General features: G+C 63.1%; 1 protein-coding gene across 4 annotated transcripts in view; it reads right to left on the bottom strand.

The window, feature by feature from the left end:
- MOB2 (MOB kinase activator 2) overlaps positions 1–10,600 on the bottom strand; it is a 51,941-nt gene extending 41,341 nt beyond the window's left edge. For 3 of the 4 annotated variants that reach the window (XM_060404380.1, XM_060404381.1, XM_027960086.2), the window contains exon 1: positions 10,527–10,600. Coding sequence is in view for 2 of the 4 variants with exons in the window: in XM_027960086.2 (XP_027815887.1) it covers positions 10,527–10,543 (17 nt within the window). In the remaining 2 variants the exon portion in view is untranslated. Of the gene's footprint in view, positions 1–2,909; positions 10,098–10,526 lie in introns of those variants that run through there. The other variant, XM_027960084.3, reaches the window with a different exon arrangement.
- Positions 10,601–16,299: the final 5,699 nt, after the last annotated feature.

The following is a 16,299-nucleotide window of genomic DNA, read 5'->3' as shown; positions in this document are numbered from 1 at the left end:
GAGGCCATGGGCCCAAAGCCCCGAGGCCAGCTGCCCTGGTGCCCGCCGCCCTGGTGCCCGCCTGCTGCTGGGCTGTGGGAGTGAGGCTCCTGGGCTGTGGGAGAGAAGAGCATCCAGAAGGGAGGTCCCACGCTGCCCCGGCCACCAGAGGCCCACCTCCTCTCAGGGGAGGGGCAGAGCCCTGTGCTGGGAAAAAGCCGCGGCCCCCCCTCTCCGCACACACCCCATGCCAGGGATGCTCAGGAACATGGGCAGCCCCAGCCCTGAGCGCCCCCGGACAACACGCTGCCAGCTGGACAAGGGAGGATGGTCACGACGCCAACCACCCCACACTCCCAGCAAGAAGGTCCTCCAAGAGGACAAGGTCCTCCCAGAGAGTCATCCTGCGCCCGGGGCAGCAACCGAGATGAGGGAGAGGCGGGGCAGCCCGGGGCAGCCACAGCCTGCGCTCTCTTCTGTGGAGTCCTTCTCTGTTCACTCACCACCTTCAAAAGCTAAGAGACCACAGGACAGAGGACCAGACGTGGGCAGCGGGGTGTCCACAGTCTCTCCCTCGGGACAGCTCAGCCCTGCCTCCTGCCGTCACTCCCAACACCCAGGAGGGGCCGGGCACGGCACGAGCTCACCTGGAGGACCGCACTGGCCCAGGCTCTCCGTGCGCCCCGCCCCTGCCGTCTTCCCCACGGCCCCAGGGCCCACATGCGCCTGGACTGGGAGCCCCACTCTGTGAGGGCAGCGAGAACGGAATTCCTTTCCCAACAGAATCAACTAAATGGCATGCATAGTCCCAACACAGAGAGAGAGAGAGAGAGAGAGAGTGTGTGTGTGTGTGTGTCTGTGTGTGTGTGTCTGTGTGTGTGTGTACACACGGGCACACAGCCAGGAAGGGGAGGGCAGGGACATGAGCTCTGGTCCATCCCCAGGCCCTGCCAGGGCTGCAGCCCACAGACGCACACCCAGCCCCCGGCTCCCTCGGCCTGGACACACGCACAGGCAGCTGCGCCTCGGGTGCGCTGCTCGGGCTCCCGCACGGCCACAGCCCCTCTCGGCAGGAGAGCCTGCGCCCAGGGGAGACGCAGAGTTGGGCGCGCCGGGGAGAGAGCGCCCTGAGCTGGGGGCCAGCACCTCCCAGTTCCTGTCTCTGCTTCTCCCTGTCTCTTTAAGAATAAGTCCCATTCATCCTGACACTTGGGATCAGATCCCCTTACAACACCGGGCTGGCCAGGGCTGTGCGTCTCCGTGGTGACCAGGGCTGGGAAGTTTCGGTTCATCTCCGCATCCATCAGACACTGCACCTTCAGATTTCCCTTTATTTGGTTGTTAAAAATTCTGCAAATGGAAAACACTCAATCCCCTGGCAGACTGTGAAAAGGCACACGCGACAGTTCTTTGCTCAAAAAGATACAGAAGGTTTAGAAAGATGAAATCGGGAAGTCGTCTTGCTCCACTACCTTGAAAACGGTTCAATAAAGTTCTGGATGAAAATTAAAACCTGTGTTTTCTTTCTCGTATTTAAAAACTGAAGGAACTTTTTGGCCAACATAATAGCAAGGATTCACCTCAGTCATAAACAGCCAGACGGCTCTGCAAAGAGCAGGCCCGCGAGTGACTACAAGACCCCGTGCCCAGCCCAGCCCAGCCAGGGACGGTCTTGCTGCCACCTCCTGGCCGACGCAGGCCAACCAGCACCTTCCCCACCCGCGCCGAGCGGCACTCCTGCCCACTGGGAGCCAGCGGCACCCCAGCAGGGCACAGCCCCAGGCCCTGCCCAGCTGGACGGTGAGATGGCTCCAGGCTGAGCCCCGCTGGCAGGCAGCCTGCTCCTGGGGCTGCGGCAACGCCAACGCAAGGATCCCTCACCTGACCCAGGGCCCAGGCCCTGCGGAGCCAAAAACGGGTTCAAGTCAGCGCTGGCCCCACAGGAAAGAACCTGAAACTCAGCAGCTCAAGTCCCTCTCTGAGAGACTCAGAGGCTCCACTTCCAGAGGGCTGACAATGCCCCCAAGAGAGCGCTCTGGTCCTAACCAGCACCTGGCACACGAGGACCAAGAAGGATGCCAACCTCTCCAGGCCTCCTGGGCCGGCCCTGTACCAGGGGCCTCTGGGCTGTGTGGAACCACACCCTCCACCCAGCACAACAAGGAAACTGCCTCCTTCCCGTTTCCACGGGTGGGAGGGGGAATGAAGGGTTTTATGAGGGTCATGCTGTGCAGACAAGCCTAGACAGTGTGTTAAAGGGCAGAGCCGTCACGTTGCTGACAGAGGTCTATACGGTCAGAGCTACGGCTTTTCCAGCGGTCACGTACGGATGTGAGAGCTGGACCATAGGGGAGGCTGAGCGCTGAAGGGCTGATGCTTTGAACTGCGGTATTGGAGAAGACTCTTGAGAGCCCCCTGGACAGCAAGATCAAGGCAGTCAATCCTAAAGGAAGTCAACCCTCAACATTTACTGGAAGGATTGATGCCGAAGCTTCGGTCCTCTGGCCACCTGATGTGAAGAGCCAACTCAATGGAAAAGATTCTGATGCTGGAAAGACTGAGGGCAGGAAGAGAGGCGGGACACAGAGGATGAGATGGGTGACTGACTCAAAGGACATGAATTTAAGCAAACTCGGGAAACAGTCAAGGAGATGAAAGCCTGGTGTACTGGAGTCACGGGGTCACAGAAAGTCAGACATGACTTAGCGAGCGAACAACAATAAAGGCCAGAGCCCCTGGCCCCCCGCCCAGCTCCCCACCCTCCAGGCCCCGCCCCTGCCCCCCCGCCCAGCTCCCCACCCTCCAGGCCCCGCCCCTGCCCCCCTACCCAGCTCCCCACGCTCCACACCCAGGCCCTGGCCCCCCATCCAGCTCCCCACCCTCCACACCCAGCCCCTGGCAGCTGTTAGGGCCTGACGAGGGGAGCTCACCTAAACCACTGAAAAGCACGAAGGTCTCTGAGCAGGCGTGGATCAGGGCTCTGGAGACCCAGCAAGCCCTGTCCAGAGGGAGCAGGCCAGCCACTCGGAAGCCCCTCTCCGGTTTCCATATTTTCCTTCCACTCCGAGGCGTGGCTGCGGAGCCCAGCGTGCACAACCACCAACCAAGGCAGCGGGGGGCCGGGAGGGGTGTGTGCCCCACGCCTTCAGACACCATCCTCCCAGAGGGGGTCCATCCCACGGCCACGTGGAGGACCTCCGGGTGACACCACCGAGTCAGCCCAGAAGTGGGAACAGAAGAGGTCACAGTCAGCTGGAGAAGCGGGGAGGACCCTCCCCTGCAGCCCCAGCTGGGAGACAGGGTCCAGCAGAGGCACCCCTACAGGAAGAGGCCCTGCGCTGGGGTCGCACCTGTCAGCCCACAGGCTGGCAGGAAGAGGGAGGCACCCCCCCCCCCCCCCCGCCCCAGCCTCGGAATGGAAACTGCCATTGCCCAGAGGCCTGTTTGTTTTGGAAGTGCCTCACTAAACGGCTTCCCAGGTAGCTCAGCGGTAACACGCCTGCAGGAGAGGTGAGACTCAGGTGGGGTCCCTTGAGGGGGGAAGGTGCCCTGCAGGAGGGGGCGGCAACCCATTCCAGTACTCTTGAAGGCTTCCCTGGTGGCTCAGACGGTAAAGAATCTGCTGCAATGCAGGAGACCCGGGTTCGATCCCTGAGTCAGGAAGATCCCTGGGAGAAGGGAATGGCAGTGCTAAGTTGCTTCAGTCATGTCTGACTCTTTGCAACCCCATGGATGGGAGCCTGCCATGCTCCTCTGTCCGTGAGATCTTCCAGGCATGAATACTGGAGTGGGTTGCTATTTCCTTCAGGAAGATCCCTGGGAGAAGGGAGTGGTTACCCACTTCCGAACTCTTGCCTGCGGAATTCGATGGACAGACCGAGGGGTTGCAAAGAGCTGGACACAACTGAGCAACTAACACTTCCACTCTCACCGGCAGGCGGCTGGGACAGTGGTGACCACTTCCTCTGCCCTCCCTCCGAGACGCCCCCAGGAACTTGGGGGACGGACCGACGGGGCCAGTCACGACCACAAGCTGGACCACACCGACGGGGGAGCTAAGCCTGGGTCCAGAGCGGGCTGGTGTGAGGACAGAGCCAGCAGAAAGTGCTGATGCAGGCGGCCCCACAGCCCCAGCACGCGCCCCCAGGCGACCCAGGACGCCTCTCAGCGTGGAAGGCGCGGACCCGCGGACACGCTGCCGCAGCAACTTCACCTTCCGCGCCCAGCACCGCCACCTGGGGGGAGAGGAGACCCAAGGGGTGGCCAGGCTACTCCCGCAGCACCTGGGGGCAGGAGCGCGGACAGCGCTGGAGCGGCAGTCGGCGCTGGCAGGGGCAGCTGGGCGGGAGGGTCACGGATGGAGGGCGCGGTCGGCAGGGGCTGGCATCAGGCACCTGCAGAGCACAGAGCCCCTGGGCCCTCCCTCCCGCCTGAGTCACCCCGAGAGCCGGGCCTGCTGCAGAAGGGGGCTGCGTGCCCCAGGACCCGGCGGCCACTCGCCCCAGCAGCACGGCAGGGCGGGCCCCAGCGGCGCCGGCAGGGGCTAGGGGCCTGGCGAGCAGAGCCCTCACCCGCACTCTGCACACAGGCACTGCCGAGGGCACGCGGGGCCTTCTCCACGTGGACACAGAACTCCTTCCCACCACCCACTAGGAAGGTTACTGTTCATCCTCCGCCCATTTCACAGAGGATGAAACTGAGGCTCGCAAAAGTGAGACAGGACATCTTGTGACGCTGCAGTCGGGATTCAAACCCCAAACCATCCAGGCCCTGAGCCCCATTCACATCTCTGAGCTCTTAGCTCAAACAGAAACTTTTCAAAGGCCCCTCTCACAATCCCCACTAAACAGCTCTCGTGTAACCCCCCCAGGACCCCGCCCCACTTCTCAGCATTGCACCCACCCTCTGGGGGAGCCCGCCAGCAGCAGCAGGGGGACATCAGGCTCGGCCACTGCAGGCAGGCACGCACAGCCGCACTTCCCACCAGCAAGGAGACTTCTTGCAAAGAGAAAAAACCAAACGATGCGGAGAACGTGGCTGCGGCCCAAAGGCACGTGGCTCCAGGCAAGGAAAGCCACGCAGCCCAGCCTGCACCAGCCCCTACTCACCCTAAGTGTCCACAGTCTACCCGCTGGTTCCAGCTGTTTCTAGCCCCCTGTCCCCAGGCTCCACTCCAGGGCAGAGCCCTGCACACGGCCCAGGGTGTCCCGGGCTGGGAGAAGTGCTGGGCAGAAAGAAAAACAATCCGGAGGAAGACAAAGAAGGGCAGGCCCTCCAACCAGGTCAGCTGGGAGCAGACATGGGGATGCGTGCCGAGGTCACCACCGAGCGCCGAGACCAGCTCGCAGGGCCGACGCGCTCCACACAGGCGCAGGGGGTGCCCCGCCGAGCACACTGCGCCCAGGCCAGGCCTCCCTCTCGGACCCCGCAAACCCCTCCCCGACAAAACCACATGGGCCTGGGTACAGCCGAGTTTCCAGGACACAGCAAGGGCAGTGTGGAAGGGCTGGTGCAGGCGGATCGTCAACAGAGGCATCCACAGAGGTGGCCGCCAGCACCTGCCCGAGCAGGCGCCGCCCAGGCCAGCACGAGCGCTGGACGAGTCCAGCTGGTGCCACCCAGCTGTCCAGCTCCCTGAGATGAGGCGTCGGTGAGCCCAGCGGGCAGTGACACCAGGGCAGGGGTGAGAAGCAAGGCCAACAGCTGGGACGGGGTGCTGCGGCTACCCCAGGAGCACCTGCCAGGCGGAAGGCGGGCGCTGCCCAGCACCCGCCGGGCTCCCTGTGGCTCTGCGGGTTCCCGCCTGCCAGTCTCTCACCCGCAGCACAGCCCTGGGGACGCTTCGTGCGAGCGCCCCCTGCAGACCCTCCAAGCAGGAGGACAAGTGAGCAACGACCTGTCACCACCAAATGCGCAGACACTGGGGCTCGTTCCAAGAGGGTCCCGCGCGGACCTCCCTGGTGGTCCGGTGGTTGAGACTCCGCCTGCCAATGCGGGGACACGGCTCAATCCCTGGTCAGGGAAGACCCCACAGGCCTCAGGGCAACTAAGCCCCCGCGTGCAACGAGAGAAAGCCCGTGTGCCATGCTCCATGTGACCGTGGCTCCCCTTGAAGGGGTCGGTACACCCGCCCAGGCCCTCTTGTCGCACGCCCAGCCGCTGCTCCTGCCTCGGTGCCTTTGCACGGGCCATCCTCCTCCCAGGGACATGACCGTCCCTCTTCTACTTGGAAAGCGCCTATGCACCCTCCCAAGCCACCTGCCTGGCCCTCGGCGCCCCCAGTGCCAGCCTGACCCAGTACAGACTATGTTCTCCGTCTCATCCTGGGCTCAGGGCCCGGCCCACGCCAGACTGCGAACGCAGCAGGGCCTGGAGGTCTCCCGGCGAGAAGCGTCCGGCGCACGGCTGGCTGAGATAGGCTGGGTCACAGCAACATCTCTCAGGACCAGCGAAAAGCAGGAAGAGTCCAGGTGTCCATGAAGAGGCGAGACACACGAATCTCCACCCCACGGATCCTCACTTGGCAACAAAAGGACAGCCGAGGCCAGCGGCAGCACGGAGGACTTCCACGGCAGAGCTGAGCGAGCGGGCCGCAGGAGGCCACGCGCTGCGCCCCCGCTCCCTCTACAGAAACGGCCCAGCAGGCAGGTGGGCAGACGTGGGCCCTAGAGGGCCAGCGCCCAGGGCTGGGGTGGGGACAGGGAGCCACCGAGAGCCAGGCTTCTTTCGGGGTGACCACAGTGCTCTCAAACTAAACTGTGGTGACGGTCACGCTTCTCTGTAATTTTACTAAAAATTAGTCAATTGCACACCGGACGCAAGCAGACTTTACGGTGTGCAGCTCACAGCTCCCCGAGGCTGCTGAAGTTCAGCCCGGGTGTTCTCACGATCGGATCTGACAGCCAGCCACCGCGACATCCTCCCCAGAGGCAAACTGCCAAGGGACAGTCATCAACACCCAGTTCAGACACCCACAGGGGTGGCAACCACAGCCCTGGGTCCCCTTCACTCGAGAACATGAGGCCTGCGGGCAGAGCCACTGGGCCTGAGAGGCCTCATCTGCACAGCAAACCCTAGGCACAGCCCAAAAGTGCCAAGCCCGCTGCCCTCTGGAGTAAGCGGCCTGTCCAGGAGCCGATCTTCTTCGGCCAGGAGAGCCAGGAAGCCCTACCCTGCACCTCTCCCGCCTCCTCTGCCTCCAGGGAGGAACAGGAGGCGCCGACGTCCAGGCTGGGAGCCGCCCCAGTCAGGGGCTGGCGGGGTGCACGGCCCCGCCCTGGCGGGCAGGTCCCTGCAAACTTCACCCGGTGGGCCCCACCAGGCAGAAGCGAAGGGAGTGCCTTTCCTCTCTTGCATTCCCAGATGCTGCCGGGAAGCTTCTGGAGTGGCTTTGTCGGGCAAAACATAAACCACGCTGCTATCAACCACTCCCAGATGCCCGCCACTGCCAGCGAAGGACGGGTGGAAAGGCGCCCCAGCCACCACGCTCTGTGGGGTGGGTCCCTCGCTGGCCCAGCTCACGCAGGTTCTGCTCTGGATGAGGAGGGTGCCAGCCTGTAAGCCGCTGTCCAGAAAGGAGAGAGCCAAGGACCAGAGACGTGACCACACGAGAAGTCACGGCCCATTTCAAGTTAGAAATTACTTTTGTAAAAGGAGAGGGACAAAGCTACCACGCACCGACTTCAATGGCCGGCTCAACGCCAAGCAGAGGAAACGCACAGGAAGACGGCGGATGTGAGCTGCCTGGCACAAGGCTCTCCTGCAAGTGAGCCCAGCAAAGCCCAGCAGCAAGTCGTAACATGCTGGCTTCATTTCCAGCTCCCCGAGCAGGTTTCCTGCAGGCCTCGCTTTCCTCACCCACGACAGGGAGAGCTGAAGATAAGGCTGCCAGCCTTGCTCAGCAAGGCCCTGCAGCGATGGGGAAGATGCAAGCTCACAGAACCGTCTGTCAGCCGCTCCTGTGGTCAGGACGGCGAGCAGGAGAGGGGGAGGGCGCCCCACTCGCCACTCCACTTGCGGCCACACTTTGTCACTCAAGACGAATGAAGGCAAAGAAAGTCCTTCTTTTGGAAAGAACAAAAAACACAGAAAACATGAAATCTCTATTCCAAACAGCCTGGTGACAGCGGATGGTACAAATCAACAAAAATATCAAGAAACAGTGAACACACACACTCTCCCTCAATTCTTCCAGGCTGCAGCCTGGCCAACTGCAGCCCCAGCGCTGAGCACGTAAAAGGCGCCAGCAGGAGCCAGGCCCCTCACCTGCCTCTGGCCAGCTCTCCTCAGAGGCACCAGGTGGACCAGGGCAGGCGGTCTGGGGTCTGCACCGCTCACGTCCCCTGTGGCTGTGAGGTCCGGGCCTCGGCAGCCCCCTACCTCACAGCAGATGCTCAATAAACTCGGGGGATGGACAAGGGGACACCCCGGCGCTCCCAGCTCGTGTCCCAGGACACCCACCCTGGAAATATGTTCTCAGGATCAGAACGTGACGACTGAGATTATTCCGCCTTCTTTTTAAGGAGCAGGGGGTTCATAGTGAAGGAGATGTGAAAGAATTCATGATTCACCAAATCCAACACGCAGTCCACCAGGTTTAAAAAGACACACAGACACAGATAAGCAAACTCCATCCTAACCTCTCTCTTGAGAGCTCAAGTCACTTTAGGACTGCCTACTTTATAGCCAGGCGGCAGCGAGGGCTCCTTCCCTCCGCAGGGACCACAGAGGCAGCAACTCCAAGACGGTCCCTTTTAAAGCTGTCTTCCTCCAGCACGGGCACCAGCCACTGAGCACGAGAAAGTCACTGCTCTGCTGACCTTGCCCAGATGGCCACCTGGGTGCATAGCCTTGACAAGGGCCTCAAGAACAGCTGTGGTAAATTTCTGGTTGTCCACAATGATAACCATGAAGTCCACAAGGCACAGACCTTGGGCAGTTAGAGAAAACAGCCAGCCGGTCAGCTTCCAGGGACAGAGCAGCAGACAGGAGCACAGAATGATGACAGAAGAACACGATCCGCCGCCTCCTCGGCAACCGCGCTCACCAGGCTGGTCCCCCTGACTCGGAGGCCTGCGAATCCAACTCAGCCATTCGTCTGCTCTTCTGAAACCAACCTGCAGGAGGCCCAGTGGCCTCCAACACCGTCTCTCCTGATAAAGGCAGAAAGCAAGCACCCACCGTTCAAAATAACACCGCTGCCTGCCCTCCAGTCTCGGTGCCTGCGAGCGACAAAGGCCTCCCACCAGGGCTTCCACCTACGCCACCAACGCCAGGCGCCACACACCGAGCTCGGCCACCTCAGCGCGCCCCGCCACAGTGTGGTCCTTGTCACCCGGCTCCCACGTTACAGATGACTGTTTAAAGGCGGGTCTGGAGAAGAAGCGACCACCTAGAGTCACACAGCTATTGAGCAGCAAGGCTGGGATGGGAGTTCCGCCTCTGCAAGAAACCAGGTGAGCTGCCTCGCCCCACAGCACCATGCCCTCCTGGTCCCTGCGCTCTGGCTCCAGATCCTCCCCGGCAGTCAGCACCTGTCTTTGGCCTTCTGACTCCTCCCTCACGCTGTCTGGTCTCCCCCTTCACTAGACTGCAGCCGACCTGCCAGCAGGGAAGGGTCTCATTGGTCTCATGCTGACTGTCCTGCCAGCACCCTCCACTGCCTACGCCAGCAACAGCCTGATCAGACAGTGACATGAAACGTACACGGGACCTTTCACCTCCCTTCCAGGTCTTCGGTGTCCAGACAAGCCTTCTACCTACCCCAGCCAGGCAAGCGCTCCCTCACTCCCACCCCAAGGCCCTAGAGTAACTACCCAGACTCCAGAGGAGCGCTGTGCACGTTAGAGCCAGACTAACGAAGGACCGCCCAACTGGGTGAGAAGTGCCTGCCCTTCTCCATCCTCAAAAAGTTAAAAGAAAAAAAAAAAAAAAAAAAAGAACAGAAAGGAAGGAAGAAAAAAGGACCGAAGCAGGTAGAATAACTTGTGGAGGACGACGTGACGTCCCGCACGTTGATCTAACCTCCAGCAAGCCCAACACACGCCGAGGGAGGGAGAGCCCGGCCCGGGCCCGGTGCTGATGCTTCCTTCCTACCCCGCCCTGCGGCGGCCGCCCGCGGAAGCGCCGAGCGCACCCTGCCCGCCGACCTCGCCCGGCGGACGCTGGCAGAGTTGGGTTGTTTTGCTCTTTTTCCCTCCTTTTAAAGGGACTGTCCTCTGCCGGCATCAATGTTATTTCTTGCAGAAGCAAGTTCCCCGCGCTGACCGGCGAGCAGCCCGGGTCCGACCTCTCCCGCCGCCCGACAACCAGCGGCGAGGTGTGGCCACCGGCCCCGGTCCGGCTCCCGGGACGCGGCGCTCCGCGCGAGCGCTCGGCCGCAGGCCGGCCGCGGGCCCGCTCCCGGCCCGGCCCCGAACCCGTTCCCGGGAGCCCCGGCCCCGGCCCGACCCGGGGTCGCCCCTCGCCCGCCCGGTAGGATGTCCTTGACCGGTGCCGCCCGCGGCGCGCCCTGCGGCCCGGCCCGCCCGCCCCGCCGCCGGACTCACCCCATGAGCCAGTCCATGGCTGCGCGGGGCCCGCCGCGCCCGCCGCCCGACTCACTCGGCCCTCAGCCCGCGGCGGCGGCGGCCGGAAGTAAACACTCTCTTACTCACTCCCACACGCGCGCCGCGGGCGCTGCCGGAAGTGACGCTAGCGCGACGCCTGCTGGGAAAGGTAGTCCCGGCTGCTACTGCGGCCCCCGCCCCCCGCCGCCGCGTCCCCAGGAGCAGGCGCGGGAATTTTCCCTTACGCCCTGGGATGTCCCTTCACACCCCGCCTGTCCCCTCACACCTCGGATGTCCCCTCACACCCTGGATGTCCCCTCCCACACTCCCGGATGTCCCCTCACACCTCGGATGTCTCCTCATACCCTGGATGTCCCCTCACACCCTGGATGTCCCCTCATACGTGCTGTCCCCTCACACTCCCGGATGTCCCCTCACACCCCGGATGTCCCCTCACACCCTGGATGTCCCCTCACACTCACTGTCCCGTCACACCCCAGATGTCCCCTCCCACACTCCCGGATGTCCCCTCAGATCCCCGGATGTCCCCTCATATCCCCGGATGCCCCCTCACACTCGCTGTCTCGTCACACCCCGGGTGTCCCCTCACACACTCCCGGATGTCCCTCACACACCCGAATGCGCCCTCACACCCGCTGTCCCCTCACACCTGCTGTCCCCTCACAACCCGGATGTCCCCTCACACCCGCAGATGTCCCCTCAAACACCCGAATGTCCCCTCACACCCCCGGATGTCCCCTCACACCCGCAGATGTCCCCTCAGACACCCGAATGTGCCCTCACACCCGCTGTCCCCTCACACCGGCTGTCCCCTCACACCCCGGATGTCCCCTCACACTCACTGTCCCGTCACACCCCGGATGTCCCCTCACACCCCGGATGTCCCCTCAGATCCCCGGATGTCCCCTCACACCCCGGATGTCCCCTCACACCCTGGATGCCCCCTCACACTCACTGTCTCGTCACACCCCGGGTGTCCCCTCACACACTCCCGGATGTCCCTCACACACCCGAATGCGCCCTCACACCCGCTGTCCCCTCACACCTGCTGTCCCCTCACACCGGCTGTCCCCTACACCCCCAGATGTCCCCTCACACCCCTGGATGTCCCCTCACACCCCGGATGTCCCCTCACACCCCGGATGTCCCCTACACCTCCCGGATGTCCCTCACACCCCCGGCTGTCCCCTCACACCCCCGGATGTCCCCTACACCTCCCGGATGTCCCCTCACACCCCGGATGTCCCCTCACACCCCCGGATGTCCCCTCACACCCCGGATGTCCCCTCACACCCCCGGCTGTCCCCTCACACCCCCGGATGTCCCCTCACACCCCTGGCTGTCCCCTACACCTCCCGGATGTCCCCTCACACCCCCGGATGTCCCCTCCCACACTCCCGGATGTCCCCTCACACCCCCGGATGTCCCCTCACACCCCTGGATGTCCCCTCACACCCCCGGATGTCCCCTCACACCCCCGGATGTCCCCTACACCTCCCGGATGTCCCCTCACACCCCCGGATGTCCCCTCACACCCGCAGATGTCCCCTCAAACACCCGAATGTGCCCTCACACCCGCTGTCCCCTCACACCGGCTGTCCCCTACACCCCCAGATGTCCCCTCACACCCCCGGATGTCCCCTCACACCCCCGGCTGTCCCCTCACACCCACTCTCTCCTTACACCCCCAGAAGTCCCCTGGGTTGAGAAGACCCCCGGAGGAGGGAATGGCACCCCACTCCAGCGCTCTTGCCTGGAGAATCCTGTGGCCGGAGGAGCCTGGTGGGCTAGAGCTCGTGAGGGCGCAGAGTCGGACACGACTGAGCGGGCACACGGTGAGCTCAGCACACTCAGTGAACTCTGGTCGGAGACGGTGCTGCCTGCCCGATGCCATATCCTCCTCTTCTCCTTCCCTTTCTCCTGTTCCTTCATCTCCTCCTCCTAGTCCTCTACCCCAGCTTCGCGTGTAGGCAGAGTGGCCAATGAGATGCAGGTGGAAGTCGCTGGGGGGCTTGCAGGGTATCCTTTTCATCTTTCCATCCCACCCAACCCCGGCCCAGCCTCCCGGTTCCTGTCAATAATGGGAAGACAATGGCTAGAACTTCTGCAGCCATCTTGGACCATGAGGCATGCTAATAATGGCAGAGCAGAAAGATGGAAAGGATTTGAGTTTACTGCTGAAACTCTGAGACCTCCACAGCAGTCTCGCACTTCTTACTACTGGACCTTTTTTTTTCCCCCCACACTGTGTGGTTTGCAGGATTTTAGTTACCCTCCAGGAATTGAACCCAGGCCCTTGGCAATGAAAGCATGTAATCCCAACCACTGGACCAGCAGGGAATTCCCTGGACTTCTTTTAATTGAAAAGACCTTATGTTGCTGTGCTTTCCAGTTTAGACAATTGCCTGATTGATATCCCATCAAAATGTGTGTGCTCTTCTAGCGTTGAGGCGCTCGGGTGTAAAAACTTGTCCTTCACATTGGAGGGGACGTCTTGGTACTTCCAGATAACTGATCTCCCCCAAAGGTGCAGTCACCTAGGTGTGGCAAGTTCCTAAATTTTCATGAGATCTACCCCTTCGGCATGCGTACATGTTATTTTAGATCTAGAATGTCCCTTAGTCCTGGGCTCTGCAGTCTGTCAAGGGGACATCCTCCGTGCGGTGGCACGGTGAGGCTTCCTGCGATAATCAGACTCTGCGTGGACTAAACCACGGTGAGGGGCAGCAGAGCTGGACTGACCCTTCCAGGAGGTGGCGGAGGTGAACCCCTAACACTGGCAGACGGGGTCTTTGCAAATGAAATTAGTTAAGACAAGGTTACGCGTGTGGGCCCTAATCCAGCATGACCAGTCCTGATAAACAAGGGATATTCGGGCACACTCAGGCACACAGGAGAATGTCACGTGAACGTGAAGGCAGAGATCAGCGCTCTCAGCGCCAGGCCCTTGCTGGGCAGTGGGGGCAGAGGCAGACCCCTGACGAAGGAGGACAAGTGTGAATGGCTGCTCAGGAAAGGAGGGATTTGAGTGAGCCCTGCACCCAGGTGGAGAAGGGAAGGGCAACCCACTCCGGATTCTCGCCTGGAGAATTCCTTGGATGGAGGAGGCTGGCCGGCATACAGTCCATGGGGTCGCACAGAGCTGGACGCCACTGAACTGACTTAGCGCACAATTGCATCTGAGATTAGGGGAGCCACGGATAAACATGGGGCACACGGCACCAGCGGCACCAGAGCAGGGGCACCTTCCAGGAAGAAAGGAGCAGTGGCTGGTGGAGGAGGGTGCTTGCAGGCAGCTCAGTGGAAGTGGAAGGTGAGGGAGCCCACGGAGGAGGCCTGGTCGTGGCGACCCCATCCAGATGAGAGGGGCAGGGGCTGGCACAGTTAATGCTGCTTACTGGAGGGCAGCGGAGTGAGGGGAGGGAAGGAGGGGGGAGGGTGGGCAAGGGGAAAGGAAAGGAGCCAAGGTGCCAGCTACACTGTAGGTGGCACCTGGCAGCTTGTCCTTTCTGGGTCTGAAGGCCGAGGATGAAATCTGGCTGGAGACACAGCTGTGGCTGTTAACAGCAGATGTGATCCTGAGCCCTGGGGTGTGGCAGTGGGCCAGAGGCCCGCAGCAGGGGGATGCTGTGGGCAGTCGGGGCTGCAGATGGGCCAAGGGGAGGGTCTCGGAGGAGGATGCGGGAGGCTGCCGGGAGGCTGGAGACCGCTGAAGACCCGGACTCCCAGGCCACACTTCCTCCCAGCCTGCAGGGCCCTCGGGGGTCCGGCCCGCGCGGACCGGCCGCCCCGTCCAGGGCGCGGGCAGCAGGTGGCGCTGCCGGGCTGCTCGCCTGGATCGGGAAGAGCTGGGTGGGAGCTGAAGGCCGGCCAGGAGCACACGGAGGGGCGCCCGTGTCTAGTTCTCGCCCGGCAGGTGTTTGCGCACCTGGGGCCTGGGGCGGGGGCACCGTGCCCTCTTGGCGCGGAGCAGGTCCTCACCATGCCCCCCTACGCTCCGGGCCCGGGGCCCGTGAGAGCGCGCGGAGGCGGGGGAACAAAGCGGCAGCGGCGCGTGGAGGACCAAGGGCGCCGCGGCGGGCCAGGTCCGACCCCGCGCGAGCTCAGCGCCCGCGGGCGGCGCACCCACCGCGCCTAGCCTCCGGGCCCTGGCTGTGCGGGGCGGAAGGGCGGGATCTGCGCTCGCAGAAGGAGGACCCCAGGGCGTGGAGTGTTACGGCGACGTGTCCTGAAGCAGGCTCCCTGGGAACCCCTACACTGTGCTGACGTCACCGCCCAGCCGGCCAGCCCTACCCTCGCCCGTGGGGGCGGCCGCGCCCACTCCCCCCACTGGCGGGGCAGCCACACCCTTCCCCTGCTGGACCCCGGGGAGGGCCAGGGCACCAGCCACCAGCGGGGAGAGCTGAGGCCCCGGCTCTACCCTCACCCCGTCCTAGGGCCCCAAATCCAGTCCCTCCCGGGGCTTCCTGTTAGGGCGGACTCACGGGGAAGGGCCTCGCAGCTGCTCCCCACAACCACCCCCACCACTCCCGCTTCTAGATCTGCTCAAGCACCTGGCGCCTGCTCCCCACAGCTGACCACCAGCAGGGGCCAGGGGCAGAGGCTGGCTCCTAGGTGCAGGAACCTCAGAAACAGTGATGGCCCGTGGGAACCAGGGCTGAGATCAGCCGGCATCAGGGTGTAGAGACTCCGGGAAGGAGCTCTGAGGATCTCTCTTCTTCTCCCTCTGGGCCCACGGGGGGTCTCAGTCCTGCAGGCCTCTAGTTGCCCAATTTTGGCCTTGATGTCCACAGCCCGAGATACATGGGACCCCCATCAGCCCAGTGTCCTGGGCAGGTGGGTGGTGCCACTGAGGCTCTGGTAGATGAAGCAGGTGAAGGTGCGGTGAGCTGAGCCTGCTGCCCGCCAGGCCTGGCTTCCCCGGATCCGGGCCCTGGCGGAGCAGGGGGCCTGGTGGACGGGGGGCTCTAGGGCCGGGGCTTGGCCAGGGAAGGGGCAGAGACGGGAGGCACTGGGGCAAGGGGCTGCTCTGCTCTCAGGCCCCTGGGAGCCGCCGGCCCAGAGTCAGGCGGGAGGCATGGAGCGGCCCTGGTCGCCATCCTGTCCTACACGCCGGCCCCCAACTCCGGGCACCGGGCTGGCTGGACTTCACTGCTTCTCCAAATGTTTCCAGATGTGAACTCCCACTGGACAGGTGCGGTAGGCTGGGGCGCTCCAGAGGGGGCTTTGTTTCCTACTCGTGTCAGCACCCAGGCCCTCTCTCCTGCCTGCCTCCATCCGGGACTCCGGCCCCCTCCCAGCCCCTCCTCCCTTCCCCCACTTCTATTTCAAACTCTCCTTGGCTTTTTATAGCTACGTCCACCAATTGTGTCAGGCTGAGGCTGGCTTCCGCCGGCCCGATGCCCGTGGTGCCAACTCTCCTCTCCTGGGCGGATCTGCTCTGGTGGGTCTGGGCAGAGTCTCCAGGTGTCCGTGTTGGGGGAGCCCTAGGGGTGTTTGTACTGCCAGGAGGCGGGGTGCTCCACTTAATTCAAGGGGGAGATGGGGCAAGGGGCAGCTTTCCCTGTTCCCGAATTGCCCTTGGCTGCCCTGGTCTCCCAAGTGGTGTTTGCTCAGAGATGGAGAGAACCAGGTCTGCCCTGGTTCTCCCCAGCCCCTCCCCTGCCGTTCCTCTGGCCTGGGGCACTAGAAGGCTGGCTCAGTTTTGAAAGGCTGGAGGGAGCTCCCCCAGGGACCTGCCTGGAGCTGGCCA

Source organism: Ovis aries, chromosome 21 (assembly GCF_016772045.2).
Source record: "Ovis aries strain OAR_USU_Benz2616 breed Rambouillet chromosome 21, ARS-UI_Ramb_v3.0, whole genome shotgun sequence".
Classification (NCBI taxonomy): Eukaryota; Metazoa; Chordata; class Mammalia; order Artiodactyla; family Bovidae; genus Ovis; species Ovis aries.
Note: the sequence above shows the minus strand (reverse complement) of the source record. Positions and strands in the feature narration are given on the sequence as shown.